The 23064-nt window shown below is 52.0% G+C and overlaps 1 protein-coding gene across 2 annotated transcripts in view; it reads right to left on the reverse strand.

Annotated features, from left to right (window-relative positions):
• The window catches only part of LOC147097600 (adhesion G protein-coupled receptor L1-like), a 410191-nt gene that overhangs the window by 163469 nt on the left and 223658 nt on the right, over nucleotides 1-23064 (reverse strand). For both annotated transcript variants that reach the window (XM_085971570.1, XM_085971569.1), the window contains exon 4: nucleotides 499-801. In XM_085971570.1, the coding sequence (XP_085827696.1) occupies nucleotides 499-801 (303 nt within the window). The remainder of the gene's footprint in view (nucleotides 1-498; nucleotides 802-23064) is intronic.

The raw sequence follows: 23064 nt of genomic DNA on the forward strand, positions 1-23064 counted from the left end.
CGAAGAAGCCTTGGCGAGTTGCTGCAGTGCATCTTGCAGGTGGTACACACTGCAGCCACGGTACGCCGGTGGTGGAGGGAGTGAATGTTTAAGGTGGTGGATGGGGTGCCAATTTAGCAGACAGTCCTGGGAACTGAGGGTGTGATGCCAGGCGTGTTGGGAACTGAGGGTGTGATGCGAGGCAGTGTTGGGAACTGAGGGTGTGATGCGAGGCAGTGTTGGGAACTGAGGGTGTGATGCCAGGCAGTGTTGGGAACTGAGGGTGTGATGCGAGGTAGTGTTGGGAACTGAGGGTGTGATGCCAGGCAGTGTTGGGAACTGAGGGTGTGATGCCAGGCAGTGTTGGGAACTGAGGATTTGGTGCCAGGCAGTGCTGAGATGCAAGTTTCTTGTGCGCTGGACAGACTGATTGTTCATTAGCACATCTAGGCAGCAGCAGACAGTTCTTCTAATCAGTATGCTGCTTATTGCTCCAATTTATCAAAGCCAGCCTCATACCTTTTGTCCCCTTGGGGCATGGTCGCTCCACCAGTACGCCTTGCTGCGTCGATGGCCACTTTATGCCCCTGGCCTCTGTCGGCTCGCAGTACCTCTGTGGCGAAGGCAGTTGGTTGGATAGAGGTGTTCGTCTCGTGCTGGGGGTATTGGGAGTGATGGGGCGCTGGTCCGGTACCAGCTGGTTGATTGCGCCCACGGCGATGGTGGTGAGCGGAGGTTTCCTAGTGGTGGTGGTGGTGGTGGTGGTCACCGTGGTCGGCCTCACTGCGGCTGTGCTGCTTGTTGAAGCCATCGTGGCTTGTGCTGAGGAAAAAATACTCGCCAATTAGGGTCAACACCAACCATCGCAAAATGCCAGGTTGTAGGAATTGACGAATTCCTAACTAATAATTAAGGTCGACTCAGGTCTTTAATGTAAAACTAAACGAGTTCAAACAGTTTGATGAGATCGATACAGGAGAACCACGAAAACAGGTCTTAACAAGATGGAGCTTCCACGAGGACTGCCAAGGCGGTCCCGTGGATGGCGTCATGACGTCATCGCGTTTTTCCCGCGCTTGGGGGGTCACGTGATTAGCGGCATGACGTCATCGCGTTTGCCCGCATTTTACTGCGGTCTTAAAGGGACCACGCCCCGTACATGCAAACAGTATGTACAAACACAGAAATAACTAACAGACTGGTGCAGGCTTAGGTTGGAGTACAACATCGTTAAAGGGAATTATGTACAGTTGCTCAGAGTCTCTCAGTGGCTCTGCCACAAGGTCACATCACAACTAACGGAGTTATTGGAGTACTACCAAGGTAAAAAAAGAACTTGGATTTCTACAGCGCCTTTCACAACCTCAGGACATCCCAAAGCGTTTTACAGCCAATGAAGTACTTTTGAAGTGTAGTCACTGCTGTAATGTAACCAATTTCTGCACAGCAGGATCCCACAAGCAACAACGTGATAATGACCAGATCATCCATTTTAATCATGTTGGTCGAGGGATAATTATTGGCCCCAGGACACTGGGGAGAACGCCCCTACCCTTCTCCAGATATAGTGTCACGGCATCTTATACGTCCACCTGCAAGGGCAGACGGGGCCTGAAGTGGATCTGCAGTGGATATCCTCTCGTGTTCAGCATCGCTGGTCTCTCTTGCAAGTGGGCCCTGTGTCCCCTACCATCAGGAGTTCGCCAGATTTATTCTGGCGCCTTAAACAAGACGTCACAATGCCAGTAGTCTGCTCTACGACACTGGAGGACACTGAAGCAGTGATGTGGGCTGGTGCCGACAACACTGTTCACCTGCAGGTCTTCAGCCAGCATTGGACATGTTTTCCCAGTAGCCTCGGGGGTTGGGGGGCGGGGGGTGCGGGGAAACATAGGGCTGGATTTTCATTCAGAAGTCGGGAAGGAGGCGGGACTACAACTTTCGGGGTTGTAGTCCCGCCTCCATCGAGATGCGGCCAATCCACGCGATTTTCCCTTGATTGACCTTGTTGAGCCCGCCCAGCGGGCTCAGTAGGCCAATTAAGGGCCACCCGGCAACAGGTGACGTCACAGACTGAAATTTCATCTGTCAAGAGCTTTTGGCAGATGAAATATCAGTGTTTCACAGCTGTTTGACGCTGTCAAACATTGACAGTCTTACTTCTAACCTGAGTCCTTCTACGCAGACTCAGTTAGAAATCTCGCCGGCACTGAAAGCTGCAGGCTGTCACTTTTGACAGCTCGCGGCCATTCTGCTTTCTGTGCCGGTTAAATGATGGACTCCCGAAACCTAGAGGAAGAAAGGCTGTAAAGGTAAGTACAGGTAATTTAAACTTCTTTACACACTTTAGACACACCAAACACACTTACCTTTGCACTCATGCACCCATCACTCACCTGAACACTGACATCTTGACCCCTCCAAGTCCTTCAACCCGACGGCCCGCCTGCTCTAACCTGGCGTGGTTTGGAGCCGTCGGGAATCCCACACGACACCCTTCAAAATAGGGATTAGGCTAAAAACTGCCTGTTAACTACCTGTTAACAGGCAGTTAATTGGCACTAATCCCTTCCCGCCTCGGGTCGGTGGGTCCCAGTGCGGGGCGGGTACCCGCCTCCTTTGAAACTTACGTGGAGGCGGGTTTTGGGCGGGATGGTGTCGGGGCCCCCGAACTCGGGATTTTAGCCCCCCGCACGCCTAAAAGCCCGCCTCACGGCACACTGAAGATCGGCCCCATAGTCTTTCCAGGCAAAAACATTCAGAGGGGTCTAAGTAAGACCTTTTTACTCTGTAGGGATGAACCACCTTCTACAATGCCTGACTCAAAGAGCCTCCCAATCTGGCCTTTATGCATGTCTCACTCCTCCGCTTTTTATGGGGAAGCTGGATAACCACATGAGGGAGAAAGGAACAGAAGGTTAGGCTGATAGGGCGAGGTGAAGAGGGGTGGGAGGAGGCTCGTGTGGAGCATCGGCACCAACATGGACCAGTTGGGCTGAATGGCCGGTTTCTATGCTGTACATTCTATGTAATCCTATGTAATTCATCTTTCTACTCTTAGGGGTCGATTTTCAGGATGCCGTGAGGTGGGCTTTTAGGCGTGCGGGGGGCAAAAATCCCGAATTTGGGGGTCCCAACACCATCCCGCCCCAAACCCACCTCCATGTAAGTTTCAAAGGAGGCGGGTACCCGCCCCGCACTGGGACCCGCCGACCTGAGGCGGGAAGGGATTAGTGCCAATTAACTGCCTGTAAACAGGTAGTTAACAGGCAGTTTTTAGCCTAATCCCTATTTTGAAGGGTGTCATGTGGGATTCCCGACGGCTCCAAACCACGCCAGGTTAGCGGAGTCGGGCCGTCGGGTTGAAGGACTTGGAGGGGTCGAGATGTCGGTGTTCAGGTGAGTGATGGGTGCATGAGTGCAAAGGTAAGTGTGTTTGGTGTGTCTAAAGTGTGTGAAGAAGTTTAAATTACCTGTACTTACCTTAACAGCCTTTCTTCCTCTAGGATTCGGGAGTCCATCATTTAACCGGCACAGAAAGCAGAATGGCTGCGAGCTGTCAAAAGTGACAGCCTTCAGCTTTCTGTGCCAGTGAGATTTCTAACTGAGTCTGTGGAGAAGGACTCAGGTTAGAAGTAAGACTGTCAGTGTTTGACAGCGTCAAACAGCTGTGAAACGCTGATATTTCATCTGTCAACACGTCTTGACAGATGAAATTTCAGTCTGTGACGTCACCTGTTGCCGGGTGGCCCTTAATTGGCCTGCTGAGCCCTCTGGGTGGGCTCAACAAGGTCAATCAAGGGAAAATCGCGTGGGTTGGCCCCAACTCGATGGAGGTGGGACTACAACCCCGAAAGTTGTAGTCCCGTCTCCTTCCCAACTTCTGAATGAAAATCCAGCCCTTAATGTCACAAAGACTAGAGACATTGCCATGGGGAATTCCATGTCTAGAGTGTTAGGCAGCACTCTGAGCAGAGCCCAGTAACAGTAAAAGCTAAACGTCTGACCCAACGCCAAAGTACTTTGAAGAAAGTCATGCAGGCAGAGAAGCAACAACTTTCACAAATGACTGCACAAAATGGTCTCTTCTCCAGCCGAATCCACCTCAGTGATACCTGCTGCAGCCTCTAGCACCACGCTAATCACCAGGGGAAGACATGCAAGGGAATGGGTCGACGCCGCTGCCCACTCCACCTTGACCCCATCCACACGGGGCGGTAAACACCCCTGGTGGCACTCCTTCTATAAAGGAAGGAGAATGCAGCGGTCGGGTTTCGGGGCTGGGTTTGAGGTGGCAGCTCTTTCTAGCAGCCTAAATCAGGCAGTAACTCAGAGAACCCCCCCACACCCCATAATATCAACCTGGCTTAAACCAATCATTTGCATGGCTGCACCTTAGCTAAGATGGACTTATATTATCCCAGTGGAATTTAGGGCGGAACTTAAATTGGTATAGTATTGATGTAGCCTCTCTAAGTCCCAAATTCCAGCCGCTCCCAATGGTTTACACCCAACCAAACGATTGGGATTTCAGGGTCACAACCTTTTTCAAATTCAATCCAACCTCTAATCCTTAATAAAAACTATCGGTCCTTCAGTCTCTCTATCCCTCCCTCCGTCTCCACTCCTTCAGTCTCTCTGTCCCTCCCTCCCTCCGTCTCCACTCCTTCAGTTGCTCTGTCCCTCCCTCCCTCCGTCTCCTCTCCTTCAGTCTCTCTGTCCCTCCCTCCCTCCGTCTCCACTCCTTCAGTCTCTCTGTCCCTCCCTCCATCTCCACTCCTTCAGTCTCTCTATCCCTCCCTCCGTCTCCACCCCTTCGGTCTCTCTGTCCCTCCCTCCGTCTCCTCTCCTTCAGTCTCTCTGTCCCTCCCTCCCTCCAGCTCCACTCCTTCAGTCTCTCTGTCCCTCCCTCCCTCCGTCTCCACTCCTTCAGTCTCTCTGTCCCTCCCTCCCTCCGTCTCCACTCCTTCAGTCTCTCTGTCCCTCCCTCCATCTTCACTCCTTCAGTCTCTCTGTCCCTCCCTCCATCTCCACTCCTTCAGTCTCTCTATCCCTCCCTCCGTCTCCACCCCTTCGGTCTCTCTGTCCCTCCCTCCGTCTCCACTCCTTCAGTCTCTCTGTCCCTCCCTCCCTCCAGCTCCACTCCTTCAGTCTCTCTGTCCCTCCCTCCCTCCAGCTCCACTCCTTCAGTCTCTCTGTCCCTCCCTCCCTCCGTCTCCACTCCTTCAGTCTCTCTGTCCCTCCCGCCTTCTGTCTCCACTTCTTCAGTCTCTCTGCCCACCCTCCATCCATCTCCTCTCCTTCGGTCTCTCTGTCCCTCCCTCCAGCTCCTCTCCTTCAGTCTCTCTGTCCCTCCCTCCGTCTCCTCTCCTTCCATCTCTCTGTCCCTCCCTCCCTCCGTCTCCTCTCCTTCAGTCTCTCTGTCCCTCCCTCCCTCCGTCTCCACTCCTTCAGTCTCTCTGTCCCTCCCTCCCTCCGTCTCCACTCCTTCAGTCTCTCTGTCCCTCCCTCCATCTCCACTCCTTCAGTCTCTCTATCCCTCCCTCCGTCTCCACCCCTTCGGTCTCTCTGTCCCTCCCTCCAGCTCCTCTCCTTCAGTCTCTCTGTCCCTCCCTCCGTCTCCTCTCCTTCCATCTCTCTGTCCCTCCCTCCCTCCGTCTCCACTCCTTCAGTCTCTCTGTCCCTCCCTCCCTCCAGCTCCACTTCTTCAGTCTCTCTGCCCACCCTCCATCCATCTCCTCTCCTTCGGTCTCTCTGTCCCTCCCTCCAGCTCCTCTCCTTCAGTCTCTCTGTCCCTCCCTCCAGCTCCTCTCCTTCAGTCTCTCTGTCCCTCCCTCCGTCTCCTCTCCTTCAGTCTCTCTGTCCCTCCCTCCAGCTCCTCTCCTTCAGTCTCTCTGTCCCTCCCTCCGTCTCCTCTCCTTCAGTCTCTCTGCCCACCCTCCCTCCATCTCCTCTCCTTCGGTCTCTCTGTCCCTCCCTCCAGCTCCTCTCCTTCAGTCTCTCTGTCCTCCCTCCAGCTCCTCTCCTTCAGTCTCTCTGTCCCTCCCTCCCTCAGTCTCCTCTCCTTCAGTCTCTCTGTCCCTCCTTCTGTCTCCACTCCTGCAGTCTCTCTATCCCTCCCTCCAGCTCCTCTCCTTCGGTATGTCTCTCCTGCTCTTTCTACCTCTGTGGTAGTCTGCCATAGCAAAGGTTAGAGTTGGTTATGGTCTGGTTACTATGCTACCGAATCCTGACCCTGCGCTAACCCAGCAAAGAGCAGCTTTTGTCTGGAACTCCCTTAATGTGACATCAATGGGATTCCATCAAAGGACATCAAGAACATAGTGAAGGAGCGCAGGCAGAGTGCACATCGTGAAGGCACTAGAGCAGCGCTTTAATAGATCACAAAATGTCTGCTCCCATGCTGCCTCCAACCTGCAGTTTCAACGGATAGGGAATGATAATTGGAGGCGAATCTAAAGACACCAACAGGTGTGTGAATAGTTAACTTAAAAAACTAAAGGTGCAAGGGCAAGTCGAACTAACGGCAGGCGCTGTTAGATGCCCTGCTACAGTAAATTACGGCCCGTTATCATTTTAAACTTTTTCCAACACTCTTGTCCCCAACCCCCCCCCGATACTGCGCGACTCCACATTGTCCCCCGATACTGCGCGACTCCACATGGTCCCCCCAATACTGCGCGACTCCACATTGTCCCCGCGATACTGCGCGACTCCACATTGTCCCCCGATACTGCGCGACTCCACATGGTCCCCCCAATACTGCGCGACTCCACATGGTCCCCCCAATACTGCGCGACTCCACATGGTCCCCCCGATACTGCGCGACTCCACATTGTCCCCGCGATACTGCGACTCCACATTGTCCCCGCGATACTGCGCGACTCCACATTGTCCCCCGATACTGCGCGACTCCACATGGTCCCCCCAATACTGCGCGACTCCACATGGTCCCCCCGATACTGCGCGACTCTACATTGTCCCCGCGATACTGCGCGACTCCACATGGTCCCCACGATACTGTGCGACTCCACATGGTCCCCCCAATACTGCGCGACTCCACATGGTCCTCCCAATACTACACGACTCCACATGGTTCCCTGCGATACTCCGCGACTCCACGTTGTCCCCGCGATACTGCGCGACTCCACGTTGTCCCCGCGATACTGCGCGACTCCACATTGCCCTCCCGATACTGCGCGACTCCACATGGTCCCCCGCGATACTGCGTGACTCCACATTGCCCCCCCCCGATACTGCGCGACTCCACATTGCCCCCCCCGATACTGCGCGACTCCACATGGTCCCCGCGATACTGTGCGGCTCCACGTTGTCCCTGTGACACTGTGCGACTCCACGTTGACCCCGCGATACTGCGCGACTCCACATGGTCCCCCGCGATACTGCGTGACTCCACATTGCCCCCCCCCCGATACTGCGCGACTCCACATTGCCCCCCCGATACTGCGCGACTCCACATGGTCCCCCCAATACTGCGCGACTCCACATTGCCCCCCCGATACTGCGCGGCTCCACATGGTTCCGCCGATACTGCGCGACTCCACATAGTCCCCCACGATACTGTGCAACTCCACATTGCCCCCCCAATACTGCGCGACTCCACATGGTTCCCCCTGTTGTGTTTTGAGTTTTGCTTCAATTAAGTTTGTCCCAGTTCCCGGGTGTTACCTGAAGGGGGTGCTGGGGGGCTCGGTTTTACTTTGTCTTTCACTTTCAGTTGCGGGTTCTGCCATGCAATGTGCTGTAATGTCCACCCACTTACTCAGTAAATAGTAAAAGGTTCATTCCGTCTCCTCTATTCATTACTGTTCGGTCAAGATGCAATACTGGCGACGAGGCGGCTGTTGAACTCTCTAGAAGGACGGAGATAGACATGCGAACCTACAGTCGTGATATTGGAAATTGCGACGAGCGGGCCACTCAGCTAGCAACATCAACAGCATTTTATTAGTTGGCTAGCTGCAACGTAGACGGTGGACAGAGTATTGTGCGGGCCAGGCAACTACCGTGAGTGTAGCTACCGTAACTCTGGCTGGAGGAGTAAAAGAATTTTTTAAAAAAGAAAAAAGTCCGTGGATCTTAAAGGGACAGTGCACATTAAAACTATGATGACCTTGGGACGTATTGAAGAGTTCTCTGGGGATAAGGACAGTTCATGGGAGGAATACGCAGAAAGACTGGGGTGTTTCTTTGAGGCCAATAATATTGACAAAGAGAAGAAGCGCTCAGTGTTGCTAAGTGTATGCGGAGCTGCTACTTACTCCGTCCTGCGTTCATTGGTGGCTCCTTGTAAACCTAGTGAGGTGGATTATGCTGATTTGATTGAGAAGCTGCAGAAACATTTTAACCCAAAACCCTCAGAGATTGTGCAGCATTTCCATTTTCACAATTGTAAACAACAGCCTGGACAATCTATTTCAAGTTACATTGCTGAGTTGAGGAAACGCTCATTACATTGTAATTTTGGTGACCATTTAGACAATATGCTCCGTGATCGGATTGTGTGTGGAGTGCTGGACTCGGCATTGCAGAGACAGCTGTTAGCGGAGAAGGCCCTGACGTTCCGACTGGCCGAGGAGAAGGCTTTAGCAGCAGAGGCTGCATTGATGAACACACGTATGCTCCGTACAGAGGCAGCACCATCTCAGGCCGCCGAGGAGGTGCACAAGACCACACACGCAGCTGCTGCTGCGAGAGACATGGAGGCAACTAAAGAGACAGGAAGAAAATGTTTCTGCTGTGGGGCTCTCCATGGTTCCACTACATGCAAATTTGTGTCAGCGGTATGTCATTTCTGTAAGAAAAGAGGACACATAGCTCGTGTCTGCATGAAGAAAGCTCAGGCTGCTGCAGCAGAGCCAACACAAGCATCGCAGACACACACCCTGACACTGGAGGACAACGATGAGTACACAGTGTATACCACGGAAGCTGAGCAGCTACCCCACAGACGGTGGGGATACACGGCAAATGTGATCATGAATGGGGCACCACTCTGCATGGAGGTGGATTCAGGCTCAGCGTGTTTGTTGATAAGTAAAGACACTTACAATAGGCTGTGGCCAAGTGAACCCCCGGCGATGGCTCAGGTCAGTGGCGTGCTACGGCAGTGGTCCCAAGCTCAACTCCAGGTGCTGGGTATGATTCATGTGGAAGTTAAGTATCAGGCAGTCAAGGACACACTTCCACTTTATGTGGTGGCGGGGCAGGGCACAAGCCTGCTGGGCAGAGATTGGTTTGAGCCCCTCGGTATTGAAGTGACAGGAGTACACACGGTACAGCAACAGCCCATAATGCCTATGTTGGAGAATTATGAAGAGGTTTTTGGTGAGTTCGGGGCCTGTAGGGGACCGCCAGTCTCAATCGAAGTGGACCCAGGGTAGCGCCTAAATTCTTCAAGGTGCGACCAGTTCCTTTTGCGTTGCGCAAGAAGGTGGATGAGGCCCTGGATAAACTGGTGAACAAGGGGTTCTCTTGCCAGTGAAGAACTCCCATTGGGCCACCCCTATCGTGCCCATTGCAAAGAAGGATGGGGGCCTGCGAATCTGTGGAGATTACAGATGTACGGCTAATACTGCTGTGTTACCAGATGTGTATCCCTTACCAACAGTTACAGAGCTGTTTTCAACACTGGCTGGAGGCACTCTGTTCACCAAGCTGGATCTCAAGCAAGCATACCAGCAACTGGTCCTGGATGAAGAGTCAGCCGAGCTGTTGACAATCAACACCCACAGAGGACTTTTCCGAGCCACAAGGCTGCAGTTTGGGGTGTCTACGGCTGTGGCAATCTTTCAGAGGTTCATGGACACCCTGTTGGCTGGTGTTCCGGGAGTTCAGCCTTACTTGGATGACATACTGACTACAGGCAAGACACAAGAAGCCCATGATGAGCGGCTGCAGGAAGTACTACGCCGGCTGGCTGAGGTAGGACTATGCCTTCAGAAGGAGGAATGTGTGTTCGCTGCCAATGGGGTGGAGTTCTTGGGATTCCGAGTGGACAAAGACGGTGTGCATCCGACTACGGAGAAGGTGGAGGCTATCAGGAGCGCTCCCACCCCCAAGAACAAGACCAAACTGCAGGCATTCCTCGGACTGTTAAACTTCTACAGTTGTTTTCTCAAGGGCAAAGCCACAATCTTAGAGCCACTGCACAGGCTGTTAGACCAAGCAACAGTGTGGAACTGGACCTCAGCTCATGAAACAGCCTACAGACAGGCAAAGGAACTGCTACAAGCAGATAAGGTTCTGGCACACTATGATGAAAACAAGCCATTGGTGTTGGTGTGTGATGCCTCACCATACGGGCTGGGAGCTCTGTTGGGTCACATAGAGCCAGATGGCCGGGAAGTGCCTATCAGTTTTGCCTCAAGAACACTCTCAACAACAGAACGTAATTACGCCCAGATTGACAAGGAGGCCCTAGCCATCATATTTGGGGTAAAGAAGTTCAGCCAGTACCTGTTAGGGAAGACAGTTCGTCATCTACACAGACCACAAGCCACTCTTGGGGCTCCTGCATCACTCCAAGCCCATGCCCCAGATCATATCACTGCGTATGCTTCGGAAGAGTCTGATGTTGGGGGCCTACAGTTATGAACTTTGCTACAGGCCTGGGAAAATGCTGGCTAATGCTGATGCTCTGAGTCGCTTGCCTTTGAACCGGCCGATGGCTGAGACTCCACCACCCCTGGAGGTGCTGCAACTGGAGGAGGTTCCGGAGGCCCCACTCCATGCCCAGCGGATTGGCAGCTTCACACAGAAAGATCCAGTCTTATCACGGGTGCTACGCTGGCTGCTGCATGGCTGGCCCTCCGAAGTCCAGGAGGAGCATTTCAAGCCCTTCGTTCAGAGGCGCCATGAAATGTCTGCACACAAGGACTGCGTGCTCTGGGGGAGCCGTGTGGTGGTTCCTGCCGCCGCAAGAGAGGAGGTGCTGAAAATGCTGCATTACTCACACCCTGGGATTGTGCACATGAAGGCGTTGGTGAGAAGCTACGTCTGGTGGCCGGGGTTGGACCGAGACGTGGAGGAGGTGGTAAAGAGCTGTGAGACATGTCAGCTGACTCGCCATAGCCCATCCAAGGCTCCCCTTCACCCCTGGGAGTGGACCACTCGTAAATGGTCAAGACTCCACATTGACTTTGCAGGGCCATTTCAGGGGAAGGTCTTTTTGATAGTGGTGGATTCTCATTTGAAATGGCTGGAGGTGGCTATCATGAGCTCCATGACATCCAGTGCAGTGATCAACGTGTTGCGTTTGCTGTTTGCCACACATGGGGTCCCCAACGTGCTGGTTTCGGACAATGGAGCAGCCTTCACGTCAGCGGAGTTCAAGGCTTTTGCAGGCAGAAACTGGATCCGCCACGTGACCACAGCGCCCTATCACCCCTCCTCTAATGGGCAGGCAGAGAGGATGGTGCAAACCACAAAAGAGGCACTGGTGAGGATATCGGTGGGGGACTGGCAAACCAGATTGGCCAGGTTCCTGTTATCACAGCATACCACACCAAACTCAGCAACGGGGAAGAGTCCTGCTGAGATGCTGATGGGTCGCCGGCTGGCGACTGCACTGGATCGGCTACACCCGGACTACAGGGATGAGATGCACACAAAGCAAGAGGAACTGGTTAAGAAGCATCAGGGCACCGCCAGGCAGTTCGAGCTGTCAGAGACTGTGTTTGCCCGTTGCTATGCAGGAAGAGACAAATGGATGCCTGCCGTGGTGGAGCAGGCCACGGGTCCCCTGTATTACAGCGTCCGTACACCTGATCGCCAGCTACACAGATGCCACGTAGACCAACTACGGGGTCGTACTCCGGTGAGAGTAACAGAGACGTCACAGGCTAGGCCATTGTCTCCGCCACCTCTGCCAGGCAGTGACGGCCTGCTTCCTGCAACACCGACGGAAGCCACATCGACAGAAGGTGTCACGGAGTCATCAGCCGCGGAAGAAGGTTTTCCTGTGGCTAGCAGTGGCACCCCGACTATGCCTGTCCAGCGGCGCTCAAGTCGGGTTAGATTCCGTCCCAGACGCCTGGAGGACTAAGGGGTTTTATCTGGGGGAAAGGAGTGTTGTGTTTTGAGTTTTGCTTCAAAGTTTGTCCCAGTTCCCGGGTGTTACCTGAAGGGGGTGCTGGGGGGCTCGGTTTTACTTTGTCTTTCACTTTCAGTTTCGGGTTCTGCCATGCAGACAATGTGCTGTAATGTCCACCCATTTACTCAGTAAATAGTAAAAGGTACATTCCGTCTCCTCTATTCATTACTGTTCGGTCAAGATGCAATACCCCCGATACTGCATGACTCCACATTGTTCCCCCTGATACTGTGCGACTCCACGTTGTCCCCCGCGATACTGCGCGACTCCACATGGTTCCCCCGCGATACTGCGCGACTCCACATGGTTCCCCCGCGATACTGCGTGACTCCACATGGTTCCCCCGCGATACTGCGCGACTCCACATGGTTCCCCACGATACTGTGCAACTCCATATGGTCCCCCTGATACTGCGCGACTCCACATGGTTCCCCCGCGACACTGCGCGACTCCACATGGTTCCCCCGCGACACTGCGCGACTCCACATGGTTCCCCCCGATACTGCGTGACTCCACATTGTCCCCGCGATACTGTGCGACTCCACATGGTACCCCCGATACTGCGCGACTCCACATGGTTCCCCCGATACTGTGCGACTCCACATGGTTTCCCCGATACTGCGCGACTCCACATGGTTGCCCCCGATACTGCGTGACTCCACATGGTTCCCCCCGATACTGCGCGACTCAACATGGTTCCCCCGATACTGCGCTACTCCACATGGTTCCCCCCAATACTGTGCGCCTCCACATGGTTCCCCCGATACTGCGCCCCTGCACAATATGCATGGTGGCTCAGGTGGCACAGCTTTGAATGACTATGACCCGGCCTCTATTTAATGGGCCAATAAAGGAGATGGGTGAGAAGTGGAGCAAGACTGGCTGCAACGTCCTGAGCTACCGCAGGAGCCGAGCACAATCAGTCAGCTGCTTTGTTCCACGAGACACTGGCTGGGTCGCCAACCCTCCAGGATTGCCCTGGAGTCTCCAGGAATTGAAGACCAATCTCCTGGACGCTGATGTGAGCAACACCCGGGAGAAAAAAATCATAGGGACATTAAAAAGGTGTGCTTTTTTTCATTTCCTTTGACGCTTTTGTTTATTTGTGATAAAAATATAGGAGTTGGTGATAAAAAAAAAGGCCGTTTGACAGTAAGGAATTATCCAATCAGTTAATGAAGAGTGGGCTTTCCGATTGGCCGTGGGAAGGCGGGGAGCCGCGAGGTTGGACGTGTCGGGCGTCCAATGGCGGGAGCGTGGGGGGTGGGGCAAAGGGGAGTCATGTGACGAAAGCTCCAGGAATACCGCCAGCCAGAGTTGGCAACCCGAGACATTGGAGGGCTCGCGCTCATCGCGTCATCTGAATTCTGGACGTGTACACACTGTTCACAGCTCGGGGAATGATGGTGCTCCTGATGATAGATTGCAAAATCACTTCTTATCCATTAAGCAGTCCCTTCCACAGATTACCGCCTGTGAATGCTGTATATAGCTCACTGGATTAGGCAGCTTGGATCTGCCCCTCTTCCCCTCCGACCTGGAGGTGAAACCCTGAATTATTTAGGTTTTAAACTCCGGCTCTCTCAAGCAGCAATATACTGCGGTGAATTATTCATTGCATGGCCGGGGTAATGTTATTTTCAGCTAGAAAGGCCTACACGCAACGACTTTGCATTCTGCAGGCACAGTGCTGTCAAAGCTCCATCTGTTTTAACCTTTTTGCTGGCTGGTTGCCACAGCGACGGAAAGGGCCCGATCACAATGCAGCCGCGGGCGTGGCTGCTGTTAGCCCAGCGACCGAGTCTGTCCACAACTCCCGGCGAGGTCTGGCTCCCACCAGGAGAGCGATGGGATACTCGCCGCTCATCCGGATGGGTGAGTCAAAGGTCAACAGCCATCCAGGACCAGGGCAGTCTGCTTGACTGGCGTCCCTGACAGGGGGCCTGAACCCAATATCCACCCCTTCCATTATTGGCATAATGTGGCTGGAACATGTACTCACAAAGGATGCTCTGTGGCAACTCACCAAACTAACATTGACAGTACCTCCTAATCACACACAACGTTCCCTCTAAGCTGCATGACCCCGCGGCTGTTTGCTGGTCCCGCGCAGCCCGGGACTGGCTTTTTCAATGTTAAATTTTGCGCATGTGCGAAACTGTGAATGGGTCGCACACCCCCCCAAAAAAATGAGGGGCAACATTGGTCACACATCTCTACTACCGAGGACAAGAGCAGCATTGTCAAGGGAACACAATCACCTCCGAGTTTCCCTCCAAAAAACACAGCGTCCTGACTTGAACATATATCGGCATCCCTTCATCATCGCCGGGTCTAATTCCTGGAGGGACCGTGGGAGAACCATCAGCAGAGGAACAAGGGCAGGGATTGGAGGGGAACAGAGAGGAACAAGGGCAGTGATTGGAGGGGAACAGAGAGGAACAAGATCAGGGATTGGAGGGGAACAGAGAGGAACAAGGGCAGTGATTGGAGGAGGAACAGAGAGGAACAAGGGCAGTGATTGGAGGGGGAACAGAGAGAACAAGACCAGTGATTGGAGGGGAACAGAGAGGAACAAGATCAGTGATTGGAGGGGGAACAGAGAGGAACAAGATCAGTGATTGGAGGAGGGAACAGAGAGGAACAAGATCAGTGATTGGAGGAGGGAACAGAGAGGAACAAGATCAGGGATTGGAGGGGGGAACAGAGAGGAACAAGGGCAGTGATTGGAGGAGGGAACAGAGAGGAACAAGATCAGTGATTGGAGGAGGGAACAGAGAGGAACAAGGGCAGTGATTGGAGGGGGAACAGAGAGGAACAAGGGCAGTGATTGGAGGGGGAAGAGAGAGGAACAAGGGCAGTGATTGGAGGGGAACAGAGAGGAACAAGGGTAGTGATTGGAGGGGGAACAGAGAGGAACAAGATCAGTGATTGGAGGGAGAACAGAGAGGAACAAGATCAGGGATTGGAGGAGGAACAGAGAGGAACAAGGGCAGTGATTGGAGGGGGAACAGAGAGGAACAAGATCAGTGATTGGAGGAGGGAACAGAGAGGAACAAGGGCAGTGATTGGAGGGGGAACAGAGAGGAACAAGATCAGTGATTGGAGGAGGGAACAGAGAGGAACAAGATCAGTGATTGGAGGGAGAACAGAGAGGAACAAGGGCAGTGATTGGAGGAGGGAACAGAGAGGAACAAGATCAGTGATTGGAGGGGGAACAGAGAGGAACAAGATCAGTGATTGGAGGAGGAACAGAGAGGAACAAGATCAGTGATTGGAGGGGGAACAGAGAGGAACAAGGGCAGTGATTGGAGGGGGAACAGAGAGGAACAAGGGTAGTGATTGGAGGGGGAACAGAGAGGAACAAGATCAGTGATTGGAGGAGGAACAGAGAGGAACAAGATCAGTGATTGGAGGGAGAACAGAGAGGAACAAGATCAGTGATTGGAGGGGGAACAGAGAGGAACAAGGGCAGTGATTGGAGGAGGAACAAGATCAGTGATTGGAGGGGGAACAGAGAGGAACAAGATCAGTGATTGGAGGGGAACAGAGAGGAACAAGATCAGTGATTGGAGGGAGAACAGAGAGGAACAAGATCAGTGATTGGAGGGGGAACAGAGCGGAACAAGGGCAGTGATTGGAGGAGGGAACAGAGAGGAACAAGATCAGTGATTGGAGGGGGAACAGAGAGGAACAAGGTCAGGGATTGGAGGAGGAACAGAGAGGAACAAGATCAGTGATTGGAGGGGGAACAGAGCGGAACAAGGGCAGTGATTGGAGGGGGAACAGAGAGGAACAAGGGCAGTGATTGGAGGGGGAACAGAGAGGAACAAGGGCAGTGATTGGAGGAAGAACAGAGAGGAACAAGGGCAGTGATTGGAGGAGGAACAGAGAGGAACAAGGGCAGTGATTGGAGGGGGGAACAGAGAGGAACAAGGGCAGTGATTGGAGGAGGAACAGAGAGGAACAAGGGCAGTGATTGGAGGGGGAACAGAGAGGAACAAGATCAGTGATTGGAGGAGGAACAGAGAGGAACAAGATCAGTGATTGGAGGAGGAACAAGATCAGTGATTGGAGGGGAACAGAGAGGAACAAGATCAGTGATTGGAGGGGGAACAGAGAGGAACAAGATCAGTGATTGGAGGGGAACAGAGAGGAACAAGGGCAGTGATTGGAGGAGGAACAGAGAGGAACAAGATCAGTGATTGGAGGAGGAACAGAGAGGAACAAGATCAGTGATTGGAGGAGGAACAGAGAGGAACAAGATCAGTGATTGGAGGGGAACAGAGAGGAACAAGATCAGGGATTGGAGGGGGAACAGAGAGGAACAAGATCAGTGATTGGAGGGGAACAGAGAGGAACAAGATCAGTGATTGGAGGGGGAACAGAGAGGAACAAGGGCAGTGATTGGAGGGGGAACTGAGAGGAACAAGATCAGGGATTGGAGGAGGAACAGAGAGAAACAAGGGCAGTGATTGGAGGGGGAACAGAGAGGAACAAGGGCAGTGATTGGAGGGGGAACTGAGAGGAACAAGATCAGGGATTGGAGGGGGAACAGAGCGGAACAAGATCAGTGATTGGAGGGGAACAGAGAGGAACAAGATCAGTGATTGGAGGAGGGAACAGAGAGGAACAAGATCAGTGATTGGAGGGGAACAGAGAGGAACAAGATCAGTGATTGGAGGAGGAACAGAGAGGAACAATGGCAGTGATTGGAGGAGGGAACAGAGAGGAACAAGGGCAGTGATTGGAGGGGGAACAGAGAGGAACAAGATCACTGATTGGAGGAGGGAACAGAGAGGAACAAGATCAGTGATTGGAGGAGGGAACAGAGAGGAACAAGGGCAGTGATTGGAGGGGGAACAGAGAGGAACAAGGGCAGCGATTGGAGGGGGAACAGAGAGGAACAAGATCAGTGATTGGAGGGGAACAGAGAGGAACAAGGGCAGTGATTGGAGGGGGAACAGAGAGGAACAAGATCAGTGATTGGAGGGGGAACAGAGAGGAACAAGGTCAGTGATTGGAGGGGGAACAGAGAGGAACAAGATCAGTGATTGGAGGAGGAACAGAGAGGAACAAGATCAGTGATTGGAGGAGGAACAGAGAGGAACAAGATCAGTGATTGGAGGGGAACAGAGAGGAACAAGATCAGTGATTGGAGGGGGAACAGAGAGGAACAAGATCAGGGATTGGAGGAGGGAACAGAGAGGAACAAGGGCAACTCGGGCTGGGCAATAGATGGGGCCTTTCCAACATCGCCCATATCCCAAGAACAAATGGGAAAAAGGTGGAAAGGGTCCACGAGCTCTGGAACTGTGCAGGAAGGACTGCAGTCTGTAGTGGAGGGGCTGGCAAACCCCAGGAGCATCTGGAGTGGGGCCCTCAGTTGCACAGATGCTAAGCTCAGTGGGAGTACCTCGTGATCGCTCGGACTGCTGCTCTACAGGTTCTGGGCTCCATCATGCTGAGGCAAGAATTCAAGGCCCGGATAATTGCTCACAGGTCATCAGTGGACATGCTGAAGGAGTAGCAGGAAAAAAGAAAAAAATAACTTGTATTTCTATCGCGCCTTTCACAACCTCAGGACGTCCCAAAGCGCTTCACAGCCAATGAAGTACGTTTTGAAGTGTAGCCACTGTTGTAATCTAGGAAACACGGCGGCCAATTTGCACACAGCAAGCTCCCACAAACAGCAATGTGATAATGACCAGACAATTTGTTTTTAGTGATGTTGATTGATGGGTAAAGATTGGCCCCAGGACACCGGGGAGAACTCCCCTGCTCTTCTTCAAAATAATTTCCACGGGATCTTTTGCGTCCACCTGAGAGAGCAGACGGGGCCTCGGTTTAACGTCTCATCCGAAAGACAGGCACCTCCGACAGTGCAGCACTCCCTCCGCACTGCACTGGAGCGTCAGCCTGGATTTTGTGCTCAAGTCCCTGGAGTTAGAATCGTGAGAAAACCAATATGACAATGGGTGTTTACGCTGCTTCACTGAGAGTTCAGCGGACAGTAGTTAATATGGGAGAGCAGCAAGATCTCAGTGGCATTCCAAACCTGTTGTGGTTAGTTATGCCTGGAGGAAACGAACAGAAGAAATTCTGGAGCACATGTCAAAAATCTAGGTGGGGACATCTGGGAAGCGATCTGATTTACCCAGAAGAACCCGAAACCCAGCAATGAGCAAGATGAACAGTCAATTTGTTTTGTTGGTGTTGTTTGAGGGTTTAATGTCCGCAAGGACACCGGGAACAGTCCCCTGCTCTTCTTGGATTAGTGCTATTGAATCTTTTCCATCCACTTTAACCCTGTTTAACTCCTTATCCGAAAGACGGCACTGCCGACAATGCAGCACTCCCTCAGTACTGCACTGAAATGACAGGCTAGATTTCGTGCTCAGGTCTCGGAGGGGCAGAGGGTGTGAGGTCTTGAACGCCCGCTACAGAGCTCCCTGAAGTTTGCACAAACCATTACTTCCCTGGATTTCTTCTAAACAAGCACAATGGGGAGCAGTCCAGTTGCTGGTGGATAGAAACATCGAAGATAGGAGCAGGAGTGGGCCATTCGGCCCCTCGAGCCTGCTCCGCCATTCAATGCGATCACGGCTGATCATCCAAATTCAGTACCCTGTTCCTGCCTTCTCCCCATATCCCTTGATCCCTTTAGCCTTAAGAAATATATCCAACTCCTTCTTGAATATATTTAATGAATTGGCCTCCACCGCCTTCTGTGGTAGAGAATTCCACAGGTTCACCACTCTCTGGGTGAAGAAATTCCTCCTCATCTCAGTCCTAAATGGCTTACCCCTTATCCTTAGACTGTGACCCCTGGTTCTGGACTCCCCCGCCATCGGGAACATCCTTCCTGCATCTAGTCTGTCCAGTCCTGTCAGAATTTTATAAGTTTCAATGAGATCCCCTCTCATTCTTCTAAACTCCAGCAAGTATAAGCCCAATTGACCCAATCTCTCCTCATACGTCATTCCTGCCACCCCAGGCATCAGCCTGGTGAATCTTCGCTGAACTCCTTCCATGGCAAGAACATCCTTCCTCAGATAAGGCGACCAAAACTGCACACAATACTCAAGATGTGGTCTCACCAAGGCCCTGTACAACTGCAGCAAGACACCCTTGTTCCTGTACTCAAACCCTCTCGTTACGAAGGCCAACATACCATTTGCCTTCTTAACCGCCTGCTGCACCTGCATGCTTACCTTCAGTGACTGGTGCACAAGGACACCCAGGTCTCGTTGCACTTCCCCTTCTCCCAATCTATTGCCATTCAGATAATAATCTGCCTTCCTGTTTTTGACACCAAAGTGGATAACCTCACATTTATCCACGTTATATTGCATCTGCCATGCATCTGCCCAATCACCCAATCTGTCTATTGATCCCTTCTCCTCCATTACTGAATTTCCTACCATCAACATCTTTGGGCTCACCATTGACCAGAAACTTAATTGGACCAGCCATATCAACACCGTGATGACAAGAACAGGTCAGAGGCTGGGTACTCTGCGATGGGTGGCTCCCCTCCTGACCCTTCAAAGCTTCTCCACCATTTACAAAGCTCCAGTCGGGAGTGTGGTGGAATACTCTCCACTTGTGTGGGTGGGTGCAACTGCAACCGCACGCAAGAAAAATCAACACCATCCAGGACAAAGCAATACTCTTAATCGGTGCCCTGCTGCTGGACTGAATATCCACTCCCTCCACCACCGGTGCACTGTGGCTGCAGTGTGTACAATCTACAGAGTGTCAGCTGTGGTTCAGTGGGTCGCCCTCTCGAGGTGGGAGGGGCTAGGAGTGAGCAGGTGCTGCTGGATGCTTGATTGCTGCAGGGAGTTGGAGTGAGTTTGAAAAAAAGTTGGTGGTGGTTTTTTTTTTCAGGTTTTAGGGCCTTTTTGGCCCATAAACAGCAGCCAGCCGGCACTCCGGGTCCCTCAGAGGACAGTGCTCCCAGGATGAATTTAATCAGGGGAGAAAATGTGGGAGAAGGGAGGAAAAAAAGGCCCAAAGATTTGGGCCGGGACCCCAGGAGGTTTGGAAAAGAAAACACGGTGGTGTTTCAATGCGAGGATAAGGAGATACGAGCTTGGGATTTTATTACATGAGGACTGCCGCGAGGGAAGCTGCTTTGCCTGCCAACCAAAGCCGAATGTTGGGTTCAATGTGACGGTCAGTGGCCGAGAGGAGGTGGAAAGACTTTTACTGAGTTTGAAGGTTGGAGATAAGTTCTTGGAGGTATCTCTGCTATATTCTGAAGAGGTGATGGTCTCATTCGTAAACCTGCTGGTTTATATTGAGGACGATGTGCTAATAAAAAAGTTGGAGTTGTGGGACATTAAAATTTGCTCGGCAATAAAGAGGAGGTACTATCCAGGAACGCGGGTAGCAGATGGAACCCGTTATGTAAAGGTGCGGTTCCCAGTGGGGGTGAAGTCATTGCCATATAGCATGAAATTCGAGACAACGGAAGGAGTGCAGTACTTCCGGGTACTGCATGATAACAAGGTGAAGGTTTGTTGTTATTGTCTTGGACACGACCATCTTGTAAGAAGCTGTCCAGACTTGTACTGTTATAACTGCGGCGAGTCTGGACACATCGGTCGGAGCTGCAAGGCGGAGAGCTGTGGGGTGTGTCACAAAGGCCCTACCCGCTGTGAGTGTGAGGCAGAAGGAAGCCCCTTGAGTGATGAGGAGATGGGAGAAGGAGCAGGAGGTGTGAGCGGAGCGGCTGGAGGAGCGGAGCAGGCAGAGGACACAGCTGGTGAATGGAAGGAGAAAAGAGTGCAGGAAGAGGCAGAAAATTGCGGAGCAGAGAACAGGATGGAGATGGTGGAAAACACACCAAGTACAGTGGAAAAGGACAAAGACAGCAACGGGCAGCACGGGTCGAGGGCAGAGTTGAGCCATAATACGGCTTAGCTCTCTCTAAAGAATCTGGTGTCCACGGGGGGAGAGGAAGCGGGAGCGGGGTGCGGGGTAAGTGTAAGTACTCCAAAGAAAGACGGGGAGTCGGACATCTCGGTGGGGCAGGAGGGGGCAAGACAAGGAGACGGTGCAAGAGGCAGGAGCCTTAAAGGGTCAGCAGGACGGGAGCGGGGAGACAAAGATGCCAGAAGGGAGCAAGATAGGTGCAGATGCGCCATTGTCCCAGAGAGAGAAGGAATGGGGAGCAAGGGTTAGCGGTGGAGATGAGGCTGAAGGGAGCGGCACTGTTGGAGAAACCGTGATAGCAGGAAGACTCTCTCCGGGAGATTATGTATCTGACAGGGAGCAGGGACGGGAGGTTACAGAAAAGCTCGAGAGTGAGGAGTCAGAGGGGGACAGAGACATGGAAGTGGGGGTGGAGTGACAGCGTGTGGAAAGGGAAAGGTTAGTGAGGGGCAGAAGGAGGGAGAAGGGGCAGCTCCTCGGCCCAAACCTAATGTAAGGAAGAGGCTGAAACTGCAGGGAAGGTTCAAACAGGAGGTGAAAAAGAGCCGGAGGCTGCAGGAGAAAGCAACAGCTGCCCGAAAAGTTGGGAAGGAGCATGAGAAGAGGGAAGGGCCGGAGATTAAATGATGGGGGGATTATCAGGCACACTTCCCTTATTCGGAGCCATGATTACTGATCAATTTTTAAAGTACAATAGATTAGTATATGTTATGGGTGACAAATTAAACTTCAGGTTTTGATGTTAATATGTGGTGGAGGAATGGCTGTGCAGAGCGGCGGAATGGATTTGTATGATACAATGGAATGATCGCGATGTTGTAAATGTTTTTAATGTTTAATAAATAATTTAAAAATGTGGGTTGCACTCTTGCCTTTGAGTCAAGAAGGTTGTGGGTTCAAGTCCCACTCCAGAGACTTGAGCACAAAATCTAGGCTGACACTCCAGTGCAGTACTGAGGGTGTTCTGGACCGATGGACATTATGGACATTTTTACATGCAATAGCACCCTCTGGTGGCGGTTATTGTGTTAACAGTTTGTAAGCTGGAAAGGTCATCTGTTCCTTTCTTCCTGTGTGAGGTCATTTGACCTTTGTTCCTTTCTTCCTGTGAGAGGTCATTTGACCTTCTTACCTTTCTTCCTGTTGACCCCAGGAAGCAGTTTTGCCAGGAAGAACCTGACTTGAGTAATAGAGAATTTGCTATGAGAAGTTCCATTTACAATCCAGTGTAATCTGACTTCATATGTTAGGCCAAGTGCAATATCTGTGAGTATCTTTAGCTCTTAGCATAATAGCAATGTTGTCAGAGTAATATTTTGATAATACTATGTTTATAAAAGGTTAATATTTAATAGTTACAGAAGTTAGTTCAAATGTTAGTTAGTTATACAATTAGTCTATTCTACTGTTGTAAATATGTTTATATCTTGTGTAATATCGAATGTGTAGTACTCAGTTTATGTACAAAACATACTTTGTCTTTGTTTACAGTTTCACAAATTTGTTCAAGTAAAAGCTTCAAAACAGCAACCGCTTCAGGAAGAATTATTTTGAATGAGTGTTTAACTTGCTGGATAGCTAGATAGGAGCACGTCTAGCGCGGCCAGTACAGTGAAAAGATATCAGTGAAAAGATAGCAATACGGCTAGCTGTGAAGAGCGGAGCAGGAGGAACCCAGAGTAAGCCTTAACCTCGTAGAGCACATCTACCTCACATCAACATGTCAGAAGATAATAGCGAAAATGCTGTGCAGTAAGTAGAAGACCTTAAACAGGCAGACGAAACTGTAGAACGTGACAATCGGTCTATAAGCACCGGTTACTACAGGTTGCAAGTTGGCTCACGGTCATCGGGTGGTTCTAGAGTAAGCATAGCCCTCGCCAAAGCACGGGCTAAACTAGTAGCAGCTCAAGCCAGAGCTGCGCATACGGACAGTGAAATAGAAATAAAAGTAAGTCAGGCCCGTCTCCAAGCTGAATCCCAAGCAGAACAGGCCCGGCTCCAAGCCACATTAGACGCTCTGCAGC

Source organism: Somniosus microcephalus, chromosome 31, assembly GCF_052327205.1.
Source record: "Somniosus microcephalus isolate GS21.2 chromosome 31, FLI_Smic_1.0, whole genome shotgun sequence".
NCBI lineage: Eukaryota > Metazoa > Chordata > Chondrichthyes > Squaliformes > Somniosidae > Somniosus > Somniosus microcephalus.